Below are 21475 nucleotides of genomic sequence, written 5' to 3'. Positions count from 1 at the left end.
TGTCCGTCCGTCCGTACCGTTTCTACGCAAACTAGTCCCTCAGTTTTAAAGATATCTGCAAATTGAAACTTTCCCAAAAACGTATGTCTTTCTATTGCAGGTAGTATATAAGTCGGAACGAGCAACGGATCGGCCGACTATATCCTATAGCTGCCATATAACTGAACGATCGGAAAGGCCATAACTTTGGTATTTTTAAAGTTAGGAAGTTAGGATTTTTATGGGTTTTATATTTGGCCAACCAATCCGACGTACCAAATTTCATAGGGATCGGTCGACTATATCCTATAGCTGCCATATAACTGATTGATCGGAAATGCCATAACTTTGGTGTTTGTAAAGTTAGGAAGTTGAAAATTTCTATGGGTTTTATTTTTGGCCAATCAATCCGACCTTTTAAGTTTCATAAGGATCGGCCGACTATATCCTATAGCTGCCATATAACTGAACGATTGGAAATGCCATTACTTTGTGTTTTTAACGTTAGGAAGTTGGGATTTTTTATGAGTATTAAGAATGCATCATATGAATAATTTTGAAGAATATAATTTACAGAATATTCTGCAAGGGTATTTCAACTTCGGCTCCGCCCGAAGTTAGCTTTCCTTTCTTGTTTTAAATACATTTATTTGTTAGGAATCCTATGTTGACTAAACTAATCACAAATATCTATTCCCTATATAATTTTACTTTTAAAATTTAAATCTTATATACTCTTTTAAAATATATATAATTAGCTTTGGAAAAGACTTCTGAAGTGAAATCAAAAATAATTTCAGCTCAAAAATACTGAAGAAAAAGCTTTGATAAGTATTATTTCGAATTTGATGAGCCATCGGGGTATTTTTTTTGACAGTGTCGCGAATCTTTTGCTATGTAAATCTGGTTGATAGACCGAGGACCACTCGCCTTGCGTGAGAAATAAACAATTTGTGCCAGCGAGGTCTAATGCAATTTCTCCTGGCATTGGGCGGGTGTCATGAGCTTGCACATAATTGCATTTCATTGCGAGTCCCATTCCCAGCCTTGGGCAACCGGGGATGGGACTCCATTCCCTCCATTCCCTCCATCCATCCCAATCCCAATCCCCGTGCACTTAATCAAATTGAGCGCCCCGCTCCGAGAAATGTCAGTGAACCTTGAGGAGCTGTGTGAAGTGTTGGCCATGCAATTATTTGCCACAGTTGTCCGCACAGTTGGCACAAGGTTCAAGAACAGCAGCTCGGCATGAACTTGGCGATTGTCAGGACATTCGCCTGAGCGCCATAAAAAGGAAATGGAAAAGCCGAGAAAAAACAGAAGGAAAACCAACACGACAACATCACGTACCAAGTGCTCCTGGTGCAAACCAGTTTAGTTTTGAAAATAGCATGCCCATCTGTGGATCTTCCGCTAAACCAGCTGCATGTTGCAGGTCGCATGTTGCAGGTGCTCCGGATCAGGTCGCCAAAAGATGGTATGGTAGTACCCCGGACCCGAAGTGGTCGTGTCCGCCCTGCAATTTACATTTCCTGTGCCGTTGGCCCAGACCATAAAGTAATTTGTTTAATTCCATTAGTGCGCCCGTCTACGTGCCCGGCATTAAAATACCGCACAGCGGCCAATGCCCGTGGGGTGGGGTTATTTTTCCGCTTGGTGGGTGGCAGGCGGATGGGCGGCTGTTCACCACCCGCCACCCACCACCCACTGACCGTGGACAGGGCCCGATCACGCAGCAGGCACGGGGCATTAAAAATTTGTGCCAATTAGAGGCGCCTTGTTTCTGGTCTACAGGCTCCGTGGGGCGTCGTGACATTGCCAGACGACGGAGCTCTCAGTAAATCAAATGTTTTTGTTTCCTCAGACACTTTTTTCCCATATTGGGGCTGGTTAATGCAGGGAAAAAAAAGGAATCAATTTTCAAATAGCACCCATGTGGGGTAAAAGTGTTTTTCCTATTAGAGTTCAACCAGCCATATTTGGTGGTAGTTTTAATTCCTTAAAAAAATATTTTCCAAATGGGTACCTTGAGGTTTATCTTCTTTAGTAAGCACCTAATATGACTAACAATACTATAAATATGGAATTAAGTATGATGTATTAAATATGAAGTTAAGTAACTTGGGCTCAGAAAACCAAAAAACGCATGCAACCTTTTTATTTTCAGAAAATACGAACTCCTTTCAAAATCAGTATTTTGTGTTTTTACTTTCAGTGTATGTATTGGATGTTAGGGGCCCAACGTACATATACATCTAATGAATTTTTAATGCACTTTCGCCTTGCACTCTCCATCGCACTGTGTTTGCTTAGTTGTCGCGTTCGATTGATGTTCGCCGAGGTGGCTGGCTGTCAGGGGTTAAGGGTTGTGGGGTTAAGGGTAGTGGGGTTAAGCGGCAGAGGGCAGCTGGGGTCGCTGTGATAGGGTTGTTGTGTAAGCCAAAGTGACACAATTGGAATGCGCGTGGACATGTCGCAGGTGCTGCTCGGATTAGCATTGAAAAATAACTCTGCTGTCAGTACGGAAAAAAGGGAAAAACTTGCAGGAATTGATAGCTTAGAAAGGATAAAAAGAAGTCAACAAAGGGATGCGCACCAATCATTTGTAATAAATAAAAATAACAATCAGGTGGGACACCATATGACGGTCTCTTCCAGATGCTATGTTCAACCCACACACAGTTTATGAATGCAACTGTACGTTACTGAAAAACCTGTGATGTCATTAGGAAAGGTACGGTTGCCTATGTTAAGGTAACTATGTCTTTATTATTTAATATATATTTAAAGGTGAGAAATATTACCTAAGCTAAAGGATAACTATTTTGTACTATGCCAAATAAATTCAAAATTTCGTTTTAATTTCTTTCTCAAAAAATACTATTAAAAATTAAGAAAATATTATTTATTTGATGACCACGTTTAAGAACAGCAATTCGTTTAGCACGGAACGTGATCTATCCGAGCACTTTCATTAGCTATTCCCTGGCGACACATTAGCCGGCATTATTCATGCCCGATGACTGAGCGAAATCAACAGCTCAGGCTGTATGAGTTATGGCCATAAATATGTCTTGTGCGCCTGCTCAGATGACCTACCTCCCCAGACTTTAGTTTGAGTCAGCTTTATTCGCGTGATGGCTAATCGTAGGAAATTGTCGGCTTGGTTTCTTTAATCTTCATGCAGTTAGTATATGTCTTATTTTTCACATACGATGCGCTGGTTATATCATCCCAGCGAGTTAAATATACCCAGTTAGCACACGAGTATAATATCAATAATAATACGGGCAGGTGGCCATACCCCTTTTTCTAAATGCGGATATTTCCCTGGTATCCTCAAGGCGACTCTTAGTCTGTGCGTGTGTGGTGTGTTTGATAACTATAAAAACCGAATAAAACTGGGTGGAGTCTTGGCACACAAATATAGTTATATGGCTCACCTGCATTCTGCCATTCCATTTAGCTATTCACGCCTTTTGCTCCTGCGACTCGGGTATCGATTTTCCAGTTAAACCGCTGCCGTTTTTAATGGCTTTCATTACTTGCGCTTGTCTTGTCTTGTCCCTTACTTTAGCTCCACGCCCCCATTTCCGTTTCCGCTTTTGTTATCCTGACTTTTCCTTTTGCTGCGTGAGTTGATTGAGAAACAGCGGCATCTATTTTTCGCGACCTTCATTCATCATCCTATTTAATTATCCGCCTCATAATAAAGTTAATAAATGTGTCACGTTCACATGCACTCACTAATGGCGTTTGAAAGGGATGGGGAAATGGCCGGACAAAGGCGAGTTAATAATGCATGCTGGCCATTTGGCCGTTTGGCTGGCATGGAAGTAAAACACTGACATTACGCATACGCCGCATGTAACGATAAACCGCTAACGGGTCACAAAAGACCCAGAAAGACCACAGCAGCCATTGCCCTGTTCTTATGCTGCACTGCCGAAAAGGTTTTGAATTTCATGTTATTTATATTTTTATACCCTTGCAGAGGGTATTATAATTTTGGTCAAAAGTGTGCAACGCAGTGAAGGAGACATCTCCGACCCTATAAAGTATATATATTCTTGATCAGGATCACCTCCTGAGTTGATATAGCCATGTCCGTCTGTCCGTCTGTCTGTCCGTCTGTCTGTCCGTCTGTCTGTCCGTCTGTCTGTTTCTACGCAAACTAGTCTCTCAGTTTTAAAGCTATCGAGTTGAAACTTTGCACACAGCCTTCTTTCCTTTGCACGCAGTATATATGTCGGAACGGCCGGGATCGGCCGACTATATCCTATAGCTGCCATATAACTGATTGATCGGAAATGCCATAACTTTGGTGTTTGTGAAGTTAGGAAGTTGGGATTTTCTATCGGTTTTATATTTGGCCAATCAATTCGACCTACCAAATTTCATAAGGATCGGCCGACTATATCCTATAGCCGCCATATAACTGATTGATCTGAAATGCCATAACTTTGGTGTTTGTTAAGTTAGGAAGTTGGGATTTTCTATGGGTTTTATTTTTGGCCAATCAATCCGACCTACCAAAGTTCATATGTATCGGCCGACTATATCTTATAGCTGCCATATAACTGAACGATTGGAAATGCTATAACTTTGGTGTTTTTAAAGTTAGGAAGTTGGGATTTTTTATGAGTATTAAGAATGCATCATATGAATAATTTTGGAGAATATAATTTACAGAGTATTCTGCAAGGGTATATCGACTTCGGCTCCGCCCGAAGTTAGCTTTCCTTTCTTGTTATAATTAATATTTTTTTTGTACAAAAGGAAACGGATTCATTGTCCATTTACAGACAAGCTAAAACAAGTTTTGTTTTTAGGTTCTTGAATGGAATAAAATACAAGGCAAAATATCAATAAGCTTTATTCATTTGTTCCAAGAAACAAACTTTATTACAAGAAATTCAAAACATGTAAAAACATACTAATATTTACAAATATGTATAATAATTTTGTAACGTGATTTTTAAAAATTTTTTTAAAAAATTTTAATTGAAAAACTATCAAATTAATCAACAGTGACCAAGAAATTTTCCGTGTGCACATGTGAGTTTCTCGGTGTACCGATGTGTAAAACATTTCCGGCTAGAACGGAGAGCCTAGGGCAACCATGAAGCACCGCCGCTGAAATCTGACTATGAAACAGAGGGCAGTCGTCATTAAATATTTACACTTTCATAAATGTGTGAGTGCATTCAGAGGTCCTTAAATATTTTATGGCTCAAACGCAACCGGCTAAGGTGAAGGCCCCAAAACAAGGAGCACCCGCAAGTGGAAATAAAAGGAGGACGAGCTCAAAAAAAACCCATACAAGCGTGAAAATCGCAGCAGCAACAACCAATGCAATGTTTGTCCAGGTCACCGAGAGGCTTTGGCCCGTCATCTTCATATTTCTTTTTTTATATTTTCGGCTCATTAAAAGGCAGCCTGGAAAAAAGGTACAGGGCACAAAGAAGTTTAGAGTCGTTATTGTTGCGAAGTGACAGTTTGACATAAAGCCAAAAGACTGAAAGCTCTCAATATGGGCTGGGGTTTTGGATTTGGGTATACAGTGGGGGTGAGTTCTTCTGCACAAGTTCATCTGGTTGGTTTGTCCTTTGTTTTGTGTGTGTCCCTGGACTTTCATGTTATTTCAGGCAGAAGCATATTTTAATGTAATAATGCGGGAAAACACAGCTTGCCATAACGAATACAAATATGAATCAAAGAGCCACATTGATTTAATTGATAAATGGCATTACCCCCACTCAATGGATTATCTCATTTTCAGATAAATCACTTGATTGCTGGATGCCAACTTTCACATTGTTTTTGCGGCTGATGTAATGGATAAATTAGCATTTTGCCCTGTAAATGAATGCGCAACTTTTAGGGCCATTAAATGCAGTTTTAATTATTGTTTGGCCCGATGCAAGCTTATCACCTTCTCGGTTGGGCAATTTCTCGCTTGTAATGTGTTCACTTCCAGCCATTAAACGGGACGAGTAATTGGCCAATAAAAATACATGCGACAATTTTCGACTAATGTTTAACCATAAAAGCGGGGCGAACAAAAACAAACAGAAGCCGAGAAACAAACAGTTGGGTATATTTTCTCAGGCGCTAATTAAAATATACAAGCCGCAAAACAGCAGAAGCCAGCAGCAGCCACAATGCGTCAAATGTGGCGTATACGTAATGTACAATTAAATACAAACACGTAGAGAAGGGAAAAAAAGGACTTTTCCATGGTGATTCCAAGTTTTCTCATTTCGTGCAAAAGCCTAATTGAAAATAAGCAACAAGCAGGACAATAAAAAAATAAACACACAGGGCTGTCTGGCTTTGCTGATCCTCCCAAATCAGTCAAATTACCCACAATGGCGCTATAAAATTGCACTGTCCTTATTTTTAGTTTGATGCCACGGCACGTAGCGTTGATGTTTGCCTTTGGCCGACCAAAAAGGAAAAACACACTCCGGAATGTGTAAAAGGCAGTAAGCTAAATTAAAATTTCATGGCTTCCCGTGTTCGTGGAGTCACTTTCATCTCATTGGCTCCTTCTGCTCTTTGGTAATCAAATCAGCGACAACTTCGTGTGTAAGGGGAATGCCACGGAATTCGGGCGAATAAATCTGCTTAAGCAGATTGTCTGTTTTTCAACGTGGCTTAAAGCAGGCAGATCGGATTATCAGGTGAACAAATTTCCCAGTCTGGTAATTGAACTCATTTAAATGTAATTGCATGATGCTTGCATTTACGTAAAATAATTACTATCGTAAGAAACAAATTGCTTAATCAAAAAATAAGTTTTGATAAATGTTTAATGCGTTACAACAGTTGAAAGTTAAATTTTTAATTATTGTCATTTTGTATTTTATTGAAATCAAAATAAGACTTTAAATATATTTCTGTTATAACTAATAAAAGAAAAACAATAACTAAATGAATTGAGAATACTAAAACATACCCTCTTCAAAATCTTTAGTAAGCCTGAATTTTCGTTTTGTTTTTTATAATAATTTATAATATAAATTATTACTAATTTAATCTTAGTCCTTTAAATTTTTAACTTTTCAAAGTATACCGATCGATAACGACATTGCGTAAAGTTTAATGCCGGAATTTGTTAACACACTTCTAAACAGAATCACTAAACCAATATTAATTAGAAAGCATCTACAAATCCCAGCTGATTTATATGCATGGTTAGCTCTTAACAAATTAAAATTGACACAAAAAAATGTTCAGAGAATTCCACGGTGGACTTGGTGGCATAGTTTTTTAGACTAATTTAAAATTTCCTGCGGCACAAAACTTTGACAGCCGCCATAAATTATTCCGCAAAAGTTTTAGAGCTAACAGGTAAAATGCAAAATAGTTGCAGTCGCCAAATGGAATTAGTAGTAGAAAACGAAATTTACTCACTCAGGTATTAAAGAGTTTTATTTTGTGAAATCAATTGGCAATAACGCGACACTTTCTTATCAAACTTTACTAATTGATCGTTAGTTAATTGAGAGGTTTTGCAATGAACCAATAACTGGTGCACCGATCGATTTATATGCAAATGACCCAACAAGTCGGCGGCAACTGATTCGAAACTTGGCCAGCGGAAACTTCAAAACTCTGGTCGCAGCGAGTGCAGGACGTCGAAAGCCGAAACCGAACCGAAAGCGCAGCCGAATCGCATCGGATCGACCCGAAGTCCTGGAACGAGGACATGTCTGGTTAGCCTTTTGGCCAGCCCCTCCTGTTCTGGTGGCCTGGTTGCCATGTAGACGCCTCGGGACTCGAGAATCGAGAATCGGGACTCGGGTCCCCTTGGGTTACTCGGACTCGATTATTCCGACTCGTCCGCTGCGTTCAGAGTTCGTTGCGAAACTGTCTCGTTTTGGCCACTTTTTTCGCCTCTTAGCCTGGCCAACTTCCTGCAAACACGTTCGAGTTGCAAGCTCCTTCCGCTGGCCTAAAACTTGGGTGGTAAACACAACATAAATGTCTTTCTTTTTGGCCTTTTCCTGTCGATGTGATGTAAGTTTTCGACACTTGTTGTTCGTATCTCTCGCAAAAACTTTTCCCGGCCGGGACATGCTAATGAAAGTGGAAACTTGCGCCAGATTCAAGGACTTTTCGTGGAGAGAACTTTTAAACTTGGGCTAAAAACCATTGATGGCACATTGATTTCTTGACTGTTGATATAACCAAGTTCGAGGCAAAGACGAAGAGTTCCAGGACTTTCGGTGTCATCCGATGCCGTTTGACATTGCCCCCTCGCATATTCCATTTACACGTGGCGCTCCCCAAAATGGGAAAGACTACCGCAACAATAAAACAAAACACAACCCCTAGAACCATGACCCAACCCCCAAGCATCCCTTCACAACACGTTCGAGTTGACTTGCAACACGGGTCGATGTTGCAACTATACATTCTGTGGGGCCGCAATGGAAACTTCCGCCAGTTGGGAGTATTTGGGTAGAAAAGTGGGACCCAGGGGCTTGTGGGTTAGGTAACGCAGGGCTTAATTGGGTTTGCGGGGCCCTGGAAGTGCAACTCGGTTTGTGGCGCAACCGGCTATCGCATGTCAGAGTTCACGGCGGTCATTAGCATCGGGGTTTTAGAGACCCTAAAAAGAGGGCGCGTTGCAAAGGTTAGTTGGCCACATTGCCAACAGCATCGGGATCTCATAAAAGTCTCGATTTCAGCCTGTGCTTCCCCGCATAAAAGTACTTTTTATCTTAACGAAGCTGGGTCAAGCACCTCTTTTTAAGAGATGAAGGTGTCGAATTACCCAGCAGTTATTAACCTGCGTTTCTGGCAAAAAAATTCCAACAGCAGCAACAGGAAACTGATTAGTTTTAATAGGGCAGCTTTAAAGTAGAAAATTAAATTATTCGGGGGTAAAAGGAAAACCTCCCAGATAGAAAACCGAAAGAGGAACCAAACGAGAACGGAAGAAAACATCACAGAGGGGCACTCCAAAAACCCTACACTGTAACTCAAGATCAAAGGAAGATCATTACACTGATCAATGAACCCAGAGTCCCGTCACAAAGTTCCGGATCCAGACATCAACGTCATCTCTGCTTCCGATCTGTCTGCCCTGGGATCCCTGGATGGTCGTTTTTTTGTCTTCCTGAGGCGTCAATTACACATTGTATCTGTTGTATCTCCTGAGAGCAACAGATGTCCCTTTGAAAGATCACTAACCATCTCAGGTTACCCCAGACAGAGTTCTCCCTTTTTTTTTTACTTTTTTCTCTTCCTTGTGCGTGCAGCATTCTGTGAAATAAAATTGCAGAGCAATGGTAATGCCATCAACAAGGATATCAGTTGGAACATGGATATCTTGGCCACCCAACTCCCCCTCAGATAAGCAAGAATTATTGCTTACTTTGCTTGGAACAAAAGTCCCTCTTATTGTTGTTGATGCCACAGGCAAAATGTAAACTTCTATTTCTATGGAAACCATTTAAAATGAGGGAATTTTCGGTTTCAATAAGACACTATAGCAGTTTACTGTCACAGAACAAGAAAAAATCCCGCTTAAAGAAGGAAGTTGTTGCCAATTGGAATCAAATCAAACTGTAAGAGCTTATGATTTGAATAAAATCATCGGTGATTTGTATGCACACTGCAAAGCTATTTTTGGCAGAGATTTTAACACTATAAAAGCTGAGTAACAAATATTTGTTATAAGTACATTTATTGAGTAAAGAGCTTATTAATTTTGGTATAGCCCATAAGAGCTAATTAATAGCCAGTCAATGTTCCATTACCGAGTAATTAAAATGCTTTCCTCGAAAGCAGCTTGAACATTAAAACATTGCATTAAAACCATTTATTTATTGAATTTCGATATCTTCACTTTTATAATTGCGTAATAATTCAAAAATTCGTTCCGTTTATAAAGCTCACCTCCCTTGGAATAAATAATTACACAAAAAATAGCGAGCAGAGGGAAAACCTACTCACTGAACAACTTATTAGCTAGTTTTTATGAATTTTTATTTATTTCTTAAAATGTTTATTACAGCAAGAAAACGTTTTTCAGCTACAAATCACAAAAATAAATTTTAAAAAAAAGTTATATAAAAGCCTAATATTTAATCGTAATTTTGATTGTTTGAAAATGCCCATATTGAAATAACTATCTGACAACCCCTGGGTCTCTCGAGGGTTATATGTTTTGACTTGGCTAAATAGGCAAATGGGTAACGTCAGAAGCGGGCCGCGCACGCGCTTTGGACTCATTTGGCATGCGAACCAGATCCGCGGCAACACATTATGTTTATGAGGGTACCAGGCGAGTATGTGACTAAGTCGCTGGATCTGGGCGTGCTTATCGCTCCACCTTATGATGGGCATTACGATCCAGCCGGTGGGTGCGCACTTTCCGTGGAAACTTCGTGGCCAGATTGCCAATTCTGTAGAGTCTGGTTGGATCCCGGGGGAGACCACCATCCAGGGCCTACGTGATCCGCCGGGCATTCACATTCACCATCGGCCGGAAGAGGAAGAACCCTACCAGCAAGCCCTACGATCAGGAAGTCCGCCGATCGACGTCGTCGACCGGGTTCAGTGTCCAGTTTTTGTACTTGAAACCCAAATTACGTAGTTCCCGGAATAATACCGCCCAACCTCCCCAGTGGGTTGTTATTTTTAGCCCCGATCGAAAGTACCGCTAGGCGGTCTTACGGCAAGTGCGCAAGTGGGCCGAAAATCCCGAAAACACGCCAGTGATGTCACTGCCTGTTTATCGGGTTTTCGCTTGCACATGGAAAAATAATGTGTCATACTAAGATTTTGACGACCCAATTCAGATCACTTTTCGAAACAACATTTTCAAAATGTATAGAATGATATGTCATTCCACCTGGAATAAACAACACATTATTTCCTTATTTTTATTAGCTTTGCTGATTTTAACTTAAACTACAAGAACTTAAAACATTATTAAAGGTATCCTGATTACCCAAATCATTAAGTAATAAGTCCACCACTGAATTCTCGCAGTGTAGTCCAGTTAATTTTCGGGTACAATCTGATGATTAACACCGAAAGTTTGAAGTGCTCACGTCAGGAGGTGTTACATAAGACCACGACGGCGTTGAGTGACCCGCCTCTGACCGATTAGTCTCAGTTTTTATTTGACTTGGGATAAATAATGTCATAATTCTGGACATGTGCCGATAGGCTCATAAAGTAATTATTAGCCGCAGACTCCGTTTTTACTCAGTTTTAAGGTGCTATATTATCGCTTTAGATTTCTGTTAAATATAGACCTGTTTATGCATCACCGTCTAAATTTAGCTAAATATATTTTTTGTGATAAACTAACAGCATTCCCATCCAACTTATAAAAATATACCAGAGAATATACCTAAATAAGAAATAACAAATATTTCATTAACTTTTTAGTAAAATTAATAAATTAAGTAAATAACTTATAAACGAACCTAAAATAACATTTAAAATTTGTATTTATTAAAAATTTGTATTAATATGTCAAGTCACAATGTCCTTATAACAAAAATGAGCAATTCAAATATACATATTATCAAAATGATCCCATCTGGCGGAAAGTTCCCACAAGAAAGAAAGTGGTACTAAACTGATTTTATACAAACAAGTTTCGTTTAAATTATGCTCATTAATCATCTTTGATCGGCATTTAAAAATCGATAAGGCCTGCAATTTATTGTGCGAAAACTCGATTCAGGTGGAGACAATGACTGCCCCTTCAAATGACATCACAACGAATTTCTGACTTACTTCAAGCACTTACGCATTCGTTCGACTGAGGGGCTTGAACCTAAAAATAATACGAGTAATACAGTTTTGGGATAATCCGGTTTACCCCTTCGAATTCTTAAAATATCAAATCGATCAATCGGGACTTGATGAGTGTCAATTATAATTGGTATGAACCTTAATAAGTGTTGGGCTATTAATAAGCTGAAAACATCAGCCTTTTCTAAATTTTTAGAAGAATCATTTTTCGTAAAATTTGAAAATTGAAAATGTTTTTCAATATAATTAAAATATTACTCAAAAATGTTGTTTTATAATACAAAAAAAGATATCAAAGATTGTTGATTGGGGCTACAATAAATTTAAATGACAGCAAGTAACCACTACGTAAAATATTCTATGAATTTAGTTGAATTTTTAATTTAAAATTGATTTATTCCTGCTCGCCTAATTTTTCTGGGACAATCGTTTTTTTTTTTTATGTCTAACGGGCTTCCTGGGTTTTTTGGGTATCCTCAGCCAACCCAATGCAATGCGTTTTTCCGTGTCCTCGATGAAATCGACCATCTTATTGATGTTCGTGTAGATCCCCGGCTGTCTGGTGTCGGTGCAAAGTGGACCGTGGGATACCACGCCACAGAGTTCGGTTCCGTAGGTCAGAGGAGCACCTCCGTCGTAGCGACACTTCATGCGATCCTTTGGGTGGGTCACACAAAAGGAGGTGCTGGAGAGCCTGATGTCGGTTTTGGCGTACTTCCTGCGGCACGAAGCGATGTCCTCCACGGGCACGGAACCATTCTTTGCCTTCGAGGACTGCGGTCCCAGCGACATCGAATCGAAGCCCCAGGCGTACGCCGTCATCCGCATTCCGGTCGTTATGGTCGTGCTGCAGAGCTTTATGAACTCAGTCGTCTTACCCTTGATGGGACTTTGCAGTCGGATCAGGGCAATGTCCATATACAACTTGTGCTGCTGGAACTGGCTGGGCGTGTACACGGTGTCGATGAGTCCGAAGACATTGTCGTCGGTAAAGGTGGGCTCGACACTCGCCCCCTCCAGATCGTAGCGATACGGGTGGATGCAGTTCGCCGAGACAATCATCAAGTAGGCAGAGTAGTAGGAGGCTCCACAGATGGTTGCGTCTCGGTGGTGGGACACCCGGAACAGCCAGCCCCCGTAATTAGAGCCCGTATTCGACTCCGGACCTTCCCACCAACGCCGCGACTTTGGGGTCTTTCCGTTGATGTTGTACTTGTACAACTTGCTCCACGATCGAAGGGGCCACAATTCTAAAACTAACAGGGCCCAAAGCAAGATCTTCGCCATCGCTCTTTCATTTTGAACTAAGAGCTTGATTGACTTCAAGTCCGCCTTGGAAGGCGAGGAGAATAAGCATGACCGTTTGGTTTAGTTATGCCTTAACCCATATTTTTGATATATTCCCAGTATTTAAGAGACACAGTAGACTAGTGCAGATGTACGACTTTAATCGACCTGAAGCCGGTAAGTGTTAATCAAAGTTTCCTAAATTTTGTATAAGATTTAACAGGGATTATTTGTTGATATCCCCTACTCAATGCAGTATTATGAAATGTATTGTCTACATACAGACATAATAAGACATCATAACAAGACAAGAATGAACTTTATATATAAATATATATTCCTAGGGCTTTGAAGGAGAAGTAATTGCAAGCATCGTATATTGAAATCTACAATTTTATTACTCCTGAAAACATTTTTAGCGATGTTTGTGCTTTAGAATTTTTTCTTTTTTTTTGCCCGAACGTTTTTCCATATACTTCTTTAATGGAATCCTGCGTTTCAGTAGACCTATTTTAATGGCATATTCGATATCCTCGATGAAGTCTGCCACCTTGTTGATGTCCGTGTAGACGCCCGGATGTCCGGCGTTGGTGCAAACAGGTCCATAGGATACCACGCCGCAGAGTTCGGTGCCGTAGGTCAGGGGGGCTCCTCCGTCGTAGAGGCACTTCCTCGCGTTCTTTGGATGGGTCACACAGAAGGATGTGCTCGAGAGCCTGGTGTCGGTGGTCCTCAACTTCTTGCGGCACGTTTCGACATCCTCGACGGGCACTATGCCACTCTTGGTGTTCGTGGTCTGCGCCCCCATGTGCATGGAGTCGAAGCCCCAGGCATACACCGTCGTCCACATTCCCGGTTTGATGGGCTTGCTGCAGAGCTTTATGAACTCGGTAGTCTTGCCCTTGATGGGGCTTTGCAATAGGATTACGGCTATGTCCATATAGAGATGGAATTGCTGGAACTCGTTGGGCGTGTACACGGTGTCGATAAGTCCATAGATGTCTTCTTCGGTGAACGTGGGCTCGACACTCGTTCCCTCCAGATCGTAGCGATGCGGGTGGATGCAGTTCGCCGACGCAATCATCAAAAGCGGGGAGTAGTAGGACGCTCCGCAGATTACCGAGGCACTCGTATGCTGGACCTGGAACAGCCAACCGCCAAAGTTTCGACCCGTGTTATACTGTGGACCCTTCCACCAACGCTTGCTCTTCGGCGTCTTCCGTGTGATGTGGTACGGGTACACATTGCCCCACGACGGGTGGTGCCACAACTCGGAAGCTAACAGCACCCAAAGAATAATGTGCGACATCGGTATTTCATTTCGTACTAAGGGCTTAATAATGTGCCAGGTCTGCCAGCCAAAGCGAGAAGAATTCGCATGACCGTATACTTTAGTTATACTATGATCTTATTTGCAACATTTTAAAGATTGCAGGCGATTTCATCTGGATAAGCAAAGAGAACTGCCGTTACCTACAATTTTATACACGCTTCAATAGCCTATCTGTCTAGAATACTCTTCAGGAATGGTTCTCTTTCCAATTGGCGCAGTTTAAAACACGTTTTTTACTAGTAGACAATAGCTCATTTATTCAAAGTATACCGGTTTGCTTGTTTATAATTAACATAAAAATAAAATGTATGTTTAATTGCAGTCACTTAGCCGTTCAGGTTTTTAGGTCATTTTCGCGGTTTGCCATCTTTTATGAAAGATATTTGTGTTTAAGAAGTGTATATACACGCCAACTTTGAACTCTGCATAAGGTGGGCAATTTTCCACCCTGATGTGATCACAAATTGTCCACGCTAACTTACAAAGCTAACAAAATTTCAATTGCGTCCAGCCGTTCACTTCAATATGGGACTAGCGAAGAACTGGCTTTTGCTGAGCCTTCTGCTGGTGATCTGGATGCCCCTGGGGAGGGGTAAGGTCTACCCGAGGGACATTTACCGAAGGACCCCGAAATTTCGAAGAGCCTGGATGGGGGTGGAATCGAACACGGGCCCGAATTTCGGGGGCTGGCTGCTGAGGATCCTGAACAGCGACGGGAACTTCGCCTGCGGGGGAGCCTATTATGCTCCTTTGCTCGTGATCACCTCGGCCAATTGCATATATCCCTATCGGAACAGCCTCGAAGGGGCCACGGTGGAGGGCACTGCGTTCTCGAAGTGCGATGACGAGAATGTCGCTGAAATCGATACCATCCAGTTTCCCGAGAGATTCATATACCGTAAACTCTACATGGACGTGGCCGTTGTGCGGCTGAAGGAGCCCATTAAGGGGCGACTCACCGAGTTCATCAGGCTGTGCACTGTCAAAGTGCAGCCCAGAATGCGAATGGTGGTCTTTGGCTGGGGCTACGACAGTCTGGAGGTGCAGAAACCCTCTTCGGATCCAAGGAACTCCTCAGTCTCCGTCATATCGTTGAAAGAGTGCCGAAAGAGCTTCGGAAAGAGCTTGAGGCTATCGAGCACTTCGGTGTGTGTTAGACAGCCCAAGAATCCAAGGCAATGTCTCTACGACGGTGGCGGTCCCATGATTTACAAAAGGGAACTCTGCGGCGTCGTATCCATCGGATCGCAGTGCCAGAACACCTCATATCCTGGCATGTTCACCAACATCAAAAGGGTGGCACGTTTCATTAGGGAAACGGAGGAAGGCATTAAAGCCGGCTATATCTTCAGAGCCCCCAAGGTCCGGCAAAAAACACCTGCAAAGGTGATAAGAAGTCCCGCCACATCAGAAATAAACACAACCGAACTGAAATATGAGGCTAAGACAACCACAATAGATCCACTGGAAGCGATGGTGTGCAATTAAATGCTTATTACATAAAGAATATTATTAATGATTTTCTTTAAAATGGCTTAATAAATTGGAATAATAATAAGGATTGTTATATCATTGCATTATTTTTGGTGGCTCATTATTTTGTTTCTGATAAAAGTATTTTAAGACCGAGTTAATCAAATAGTAAATAGACTGTTAGTTTTTAATATACGAAAACGGAATTATCTTTGAAATAAAAGGGATTGAATTGATTCGAGTAAGAAATTCGAAAACTCCCTGTAATTGCAATTACTTTCCTAAATGAGTGTGAAATTAATTTTGCAATGCTGTTTCTTGGTCTTTTATTTAGTCAGTCGGCCAGTAACACCGGGCAAAGCCTCTTGCAGTGATGGATTTTTTAAGGGGAATACTTTTGATACCGCTGATCCTTGTAAATGTCGGGATTGGAGTAACAAACCAGTTGGATTCAGGATTTTACCTGCATGCCAAGCCGCCGGTGACGACGGAAAACAATAATGGGATGCGGCTGACCGAGGGAGGACAAGTGGGCCCCTGGGTGCTGAGGATCATGGATGGAAATGAGTTCGCCTGCGGAGCTGCCTACTTCAGTGCTCTTTACGCGTTGACCTCGGCGAACTGCATGCACAGCCACAGGTCAAAGTTAAAGGCCCTTAGTGTGGAGTTCCTAGACAGCAAGCAGAATTATAGGGAGGATTCCTTCGCCCTCATCCACACCGTTTTCGTTCCGAAGGAGTGGCGCTTTCCCGAAACATTAATGGATGTGGCTGTGGTTAAATTGAGCAACCGTCTGCGTGGCAATTTTCACAAGTTCGTAAAACTCTGGAGCAAGCCTCTGAGTACGAATAATTCCATTTCCGTTGTGGCCTGTGAATCAGCTGAAAATGTTCGCATAGAAGGACTCACCATGCTAAACCGAATGGACTGCGAATCGCAGTACGGCAGTCTTATCCTGGACCAAACCCTCGTCTGTGCCAAACAATTCAAAAGGACATCGGCCTGCATGTTCAGTCCCGGATGTCCGGTGACTTCTGGCGATCAGCTCTGTGGAATCGTGGCTTGGGGTCCTGCCTGCAAGAAACCCGGAATGCCAGGTATCTTCACGGACATTCATCAGGTCAGTCGGTTTATTCATAGGGCAATCAGCGGAAAAGGCAGGAGCACTGCTCACCGAAAATCCAAGCTGGACTCAGACATCGTTCCCGAATGGCACGCGGGATTCTTGTTGAGTCGTTAAACGTTTATTTAATAATAAAATATAATCCATTTGCTGGGATTTGAAAATATACTGTATCGAATTTCTCGTACACTAGACACACATATATTTAATCAAAACATGTTTATCCAAAGAAAAGAAAAGACCTATCTTAATCAAATAGTCGAGCATCAAGTAGAAAAACCTTAACTGTTTTAGGCCGTCCAGGTGTTTAAGGATCCCGTTTGGATCATCTAAGGATCATCTAGTATGTAATCTAATTTGAACAACTGCGCCAAAACTGTATGGCCACTTTGGAGAAAAGGCAGAAAGTCCCTTAACGCGTTGCAAAAGTGGCCAGAAAGCGCCTATATTTGCGATAAACCTAAAGGTGGTCACACTGCGGACCTGAAATCTGTGTGCCGCGAAATTCTCTGTTTCGCCGCATTTTCAAGGGAAAAAGATCGAATACAGTGTTGCCAGAAAGTCAAACTGATCTTTCCCGGGTTTTCTCAAAACGCTGCCAAGCCATACGACCAAAATCATACCCACAAGACTGCCAGCATTGCCACCGTCAAGGTCCTCACCATCCCGGCGTTGCCACCGCCAAGGTCCTCACCATCACTGCCACGTTGCACGCAAGGCCAACATCACGGCGTTGCCACCGTCAAGGTCCTCACCATCCCGGCGTTGCCAACCTCCGCATGCCAGCACTGCCATTTTTCTTTTGTTAACAGAAGTTCTGTTGAATAAGTGCTCAATTTCAAAAGATATCCGATATGTATAGCAGGCAGCTTTTCAATAATTAGCGGGGACTTGCTCCGTGTTGAGCGGGTACAACAACCATTTTCTTGGTCCTTAGAGGTGGGAAAACATCGATAATATCCTCCCCTATTATCGATGTTTTTAAGCATCGATAACATTCATGCTAACATCGATGTTTCGCCACCTCTAACCGCGCAAATAAAACAAATTTGCACTAAAATAGGAGGAATTATTATTAAAAACAATAAAAATGGACACTGTGAGGGAACTCGTGCAATTTATGCAGCCCAATCAACGACTAGACTTGAAGGCAGTGGCTTTAACCCATGTTTTAGGTGAGTTTTAGGAAACAACTATTTTCACTGTCTTACACGTGCGTTTGTTGTGGGCAATTGTGACGTCACTGGGTGGCACATTTTATTTATTTACTAAATGATTTTAATTTTTCAGGTTTAACTGGCAATTCAGAAGGAAAATCAGCCATACTTTCACTGGACGAAATGCTAATGGCCATATTTGGACTAACATATGATGAAAATCAAACAGTTGCCAAGGATGCGGTTTTAAGTTTAATTAATTTAACGGCGGAGGAGGAGGCAGCGATCAAAGTTTTCCAACTGGCAAAACAAGTGCAACCCGTGAGTATTTTTAAAATAAATAAAAAGTCAGTCAATTAATAAATTACTAATTAAAATGTCATCCATAAGGTTGTATGTAGAATTTTTCATATTTTGTTCTTATTCAGTTTCAAATAGAGTAAAAGATAATAATATGTAATTAAATGCAAATTTTGTCTTTTATTTCATGTTTGTCCAGACTTTTGCTATCGTAGAAGTGGCCGCCAAGCATATAACCGACGAGCAATCAGATTTGGCTGATCCCTGGAGCATGGTGCTGAGTAATCTAACGCGCGTGGAGTCGCTAGTGCACGAGATCCTGGACACGCTGGAAAAAGACGACCAGACTCTGCTTCGTCTAGCCAAGGCCTTTGCGCAGTTGGACTACAACAAAAAGAAAGCAAAGCTGCATTATTTGGCTCCCATTTTCTGTAATCTAACACAAGTTCAACGGGGCAGGGAGCTGTGCTGCAACAGGAAGTACCAGCTGCTGGAGAAGCTGCTGCCCTTCGCCTCCTTCGAGGGTAGTGTGGTGCGCCGTGGTGGAACCATTGGCATCCTGAAGAACGTCTGCTTTGATGTTGTTTACCACGACGTGATTCTCGACAAGAACCAAGATAGTATACTGGTGGCCATTATGCAGCCCCTTTGCGGCCCGGAAGAGTTCAGCGACGAGGACAACGACTTGCTTCCAATCGAACTGCAGGTGAGTTCGCCACCTTCTAAATATTTGAATATCTTAAAATCGCTTTTCTTTCTAGTACCTCCCCGAGAGTAAGACGCGCGAGGACGATCCGGATCTACGGAAAATGCTGCTGGAGTGCCTGCTGCAATTGTGCTCCACTCGTCGCAGCCGGGAGATCCTGCGTTCCAAGGGTGTTTACGAAATCCTGCGGGAATACCACAAGTGGGAGGCCAAGGTGGCTAAGGACAGTGACTGCCTGCTGGCCTGCGAGAACGTGGTTGACATCCTGATCAAGTTTGTGATAAGATCTATGCTTAAGAAACACATTTACTCACTGTGCACTTTATGATTTCAGAAAAGAGGAGGAGATTGGACTGGACAACTACAAGACCGAAGTCGAAGTGCCCTCTGAGCAGGCTGAGAAATTCGTCCAGGAAGACGCCGCTTACGTGAAAACATTGCTGGATTGATTCGAGCCACCCGTCTGTTTGTAAATATGTGTAGTGTTAGTGAAACTCATAGATGATATCGAACTTTCAATATATGTATGCAGTTTTTTTATTCAGAAATGCTGATAGTTTAGTTGGTAATGCCTCAGTTGCCCAAAAATGTTGCTCTAGAAAAATTTGTATGCACGCATTCAAATGCAAGAGAAACATTTCAATTTTCAATTCAATTTGATTAGTTCAAGTAGCGTCGTTATCTAGTTTATCTAATTATCGTTAATCCACCTCGCTGCTGCCTCAATTGTATATGTATAAAGTTCTCCTTAAGTGCTAGATACATTTGCATTCAAAAATGTTTGGCAATTGCCTTGCCATGAAACGTTTAATGTACTCTTGTGTTATTTTTACAAACTTTGATTGGTCGTTTATTGTGTGAGAGAGTTGAAGAATTCGATGGCCCCCTTGGAGCCGTAATAGCCAATAAGGTGCGTATTGTGTGTTGCGTTTAAGTTGGTTGCTTTTGATTAGTTTGCGTTTAGTTGCGTGGCAAGCAAGCGATTTCAGCAGAGAGAAAAATGCGAATTATCTGAATTTGGGTGTGTTGGCCTGTCTGCTCCCGATCGAAAACCGTTGAGTTCTATCAAAACTTCTCCACTTGTTTATACATAGTTGTTGATTTTTCATTGCGGAAACCATTGCAAGCTCGCTTAGTCCGAAAAAATGAATAGTAAATACTAAATACGAACAATTCTAACTAAAAATCGAGTAGTTCGTTTTGCCCCTATCAATTTCTATTGCCATGGAATCCTTACCATGCATATAGTTTCATTTAGTTTGGTCCTATTGGTTCTCCGTATCCATATAAAAATTTAGTTAGACTTTACAATTAATTATTTAAGCTATGTGTAATTTAAAAAGTTTTTAACTTAGTTAATGAGTGGTTTTAATTCGATATTATTTGATTTTGTTAACTTAGAACTTTTTCCTGCATAAAAGGGCGATTAACAAAAACTGCGAAAACAAAATGATGTAGGTGTCTGCAGTCGATTTAAATCTGTCTGCAATTTGAAAACCCTTCATTTGTCAAGCCAGCAACTTTGTCAAATTCAACGACAATTCGGTAATCATTAAAAATAACTACTGAGATAAGGATGTTTTATGACCAGCTAGTAACAGATTAGATCCCAAGAGCTTTTACAAAAAGGGTTGATTTTATTTGTGATTAACAGGCATTAAGTGGAACTGGAGCACCTATCTCGCCTCCATGCGACGCGACAGAACTTCGTAGGCGAAAATCTTCACCTCCTCGGAATCGAAGGGAATGTACAGGCAGCCATGGGACGGATGCACCTTGCCCACGGTCAAACTGCCGGCATGATAGCCCCTTCCGGCGTACAGAGTCTCACCGTCGACATTCTGGCCAACTTTGACGGCTCCGTGCGGCACCTCACCGTTTTCCGCTGGCAGCCACTCGTAGTTGGATCCACTGAGCACCTCGTAGTTCTCCAGCTCCACCTCCTGGTTGGCATAGGCCACATAGGCCTTTCCCTTGTTGGGAATAATCTTGGCCGGCAGCATGTCGTTGCAGTAGAAAGCCCGCCCGATGAAGATGGTGTCGCCATCGGCATCGTGGCCAGCGACTACGGCTGCCTGAGGGATTGCGCCGTGGCTGAAGTGAAGCCAAGTGTTACCTATAAGGCATCACTTAATGAACGAATCGGAAAAGAGGAGTGCGCCTGAGTCTTACCGTCCATTTCGATTGAGCTGCTAGAATGTACTAAACAATTCTAATCGAAGACGATATTTTTTGGCGGCTGTTAGGTGATACGAATGAAAGTGATACCTTATCGGGGTATCCGGGCCTGATAACCAATCTTCTGGTGAATCAACAAGACCAAACTGGCG

General features: G+C 41.9%; 6 protein-coding genes across 6 annotated transcripts; 3 read left to right on the top strand and 3 right to left on the bottom strand.

Moving 5' to 3' along the window:
* Positions 1 to 12174: 12174 nt before the first annotated feature.
* LOC108051360 (seminase-like) lies at positions 12175 to 13053 on the bottom strand. The gene has a single exon (XM_017133447.2). It carries the CDS (start codon positions 13051 to 13053, stop codon positions 12175 to 12177), a length of 879 nt encoding a protein of 292 aa, XP_016988936.2.
* A 415-nt stretch (positions 13054 to 13468) lies between these two features.
* Positions 13469 to 14362, bottom strand: LOC108051359 (seminase-like). Its single transcript, XM_017133446.1, has one exon. It carries the CDS (start codon positions 14360 to 14362, stop codon positions 13469 to 13471), a length of 894 nt encoding a protein of 297 aa, XP_016988935.1.
* Positions 14363 to 14911: 549 nt separating this feature from the next.
* On the top strand, positions 14912 to 15944 carry LOC108051361 (seminase). Its single transcript, XM_017133448.2, has one exon. It carries the CDS (start codon positions 14912 to 14914, stop codon positions 15872 to 15874), a length of 963 nt encoding a protein of 320 aa, XP_016988937.2. The 3' UTR covers positions 15875 to 15944.
* A 270-nt stretch (positions 15945 to 16214) lies between these two features.
* On the top strand, positions 16215 to 17150 carry LOC108051362 (seminase). Its single transcript, XM_017133450.1, has one exon. It carries the CDS (start codon positions 16233 to 16235, stop codon positions 17097 to 17099), a length of 867 nt encoding a protein of 288 aa, XP_016988939.1. The 5' UTR covers positions 16215 to 16232; the 3' UTR covers positions 17100 to 17150.
* An 840-nt stretch (positions 17151 to 17990) lies between these two features.
* Positions 17991 to 19693, top strand: LOC108051363 (protein HGH1 homolog). The gene is made up of 5 exons (XM_017133451.2): positions 17991 to 18157; positions 18273 to 18460; positions 18639 to 19145; positions 19201 to 19418; positions 19480 to 19693. The coding sequence occupies exons 1-5, from the start codon at positions 18073 to 18075 to the stop codon at positions 19592 to 19594; spliced, it is 1113 nt and encodes a 370-aa protein (XP_016988940.1). The 5' UTR covers positions 17991 to 18072; the 3' UTR covers positions 19595 to 19693.
* Positions 19694 to 20762: 1069 nt separating this feature from the next.
* On the bottom strand, positions 20763 to 21398 carry LOC108051365. The gene is made up of 2 exons (XM_017133455.2): positions 21318 to 21398; positions 20763 to 21261 (listed from the first exon to the last, which is right to left on the bottom strand). Exons 1-2 carry the CDS (start codon positions 21322 to 21324, stop codon positions 20822 to 20824), a joined length of 447 nt encoding a protein of 148 aa, XP_016988944.1. The 5' UTR covers positions 21325 to 21398; the 3' UTR covers positions 20763 to 20821.
* Between the last annotated feature and the right edge of the window lie 77 nt (positions 21399 to 21475).

This window comes from Drosophila rhopaloa, unplaced genomic scaffold (assembly GCF_018152115.1).
Source record: "Drosophila rhopaloa isolate 14029-0021.01 unplaced genomic scaffold, ASM1815211v1 contig_178, whole genome shotgun sequence".
NCBI classification, from domain to species: Eukaryota; Metazoa; Arthropoda; class Insecta; order Diptera; family Drosophilidae; genus Drosophila; species Drosophila rhopaloa.
Note: the sequence above shows the minus strand (reverse complement) of the source record. Positions and strands in the feature narration are given on the sequence as shown.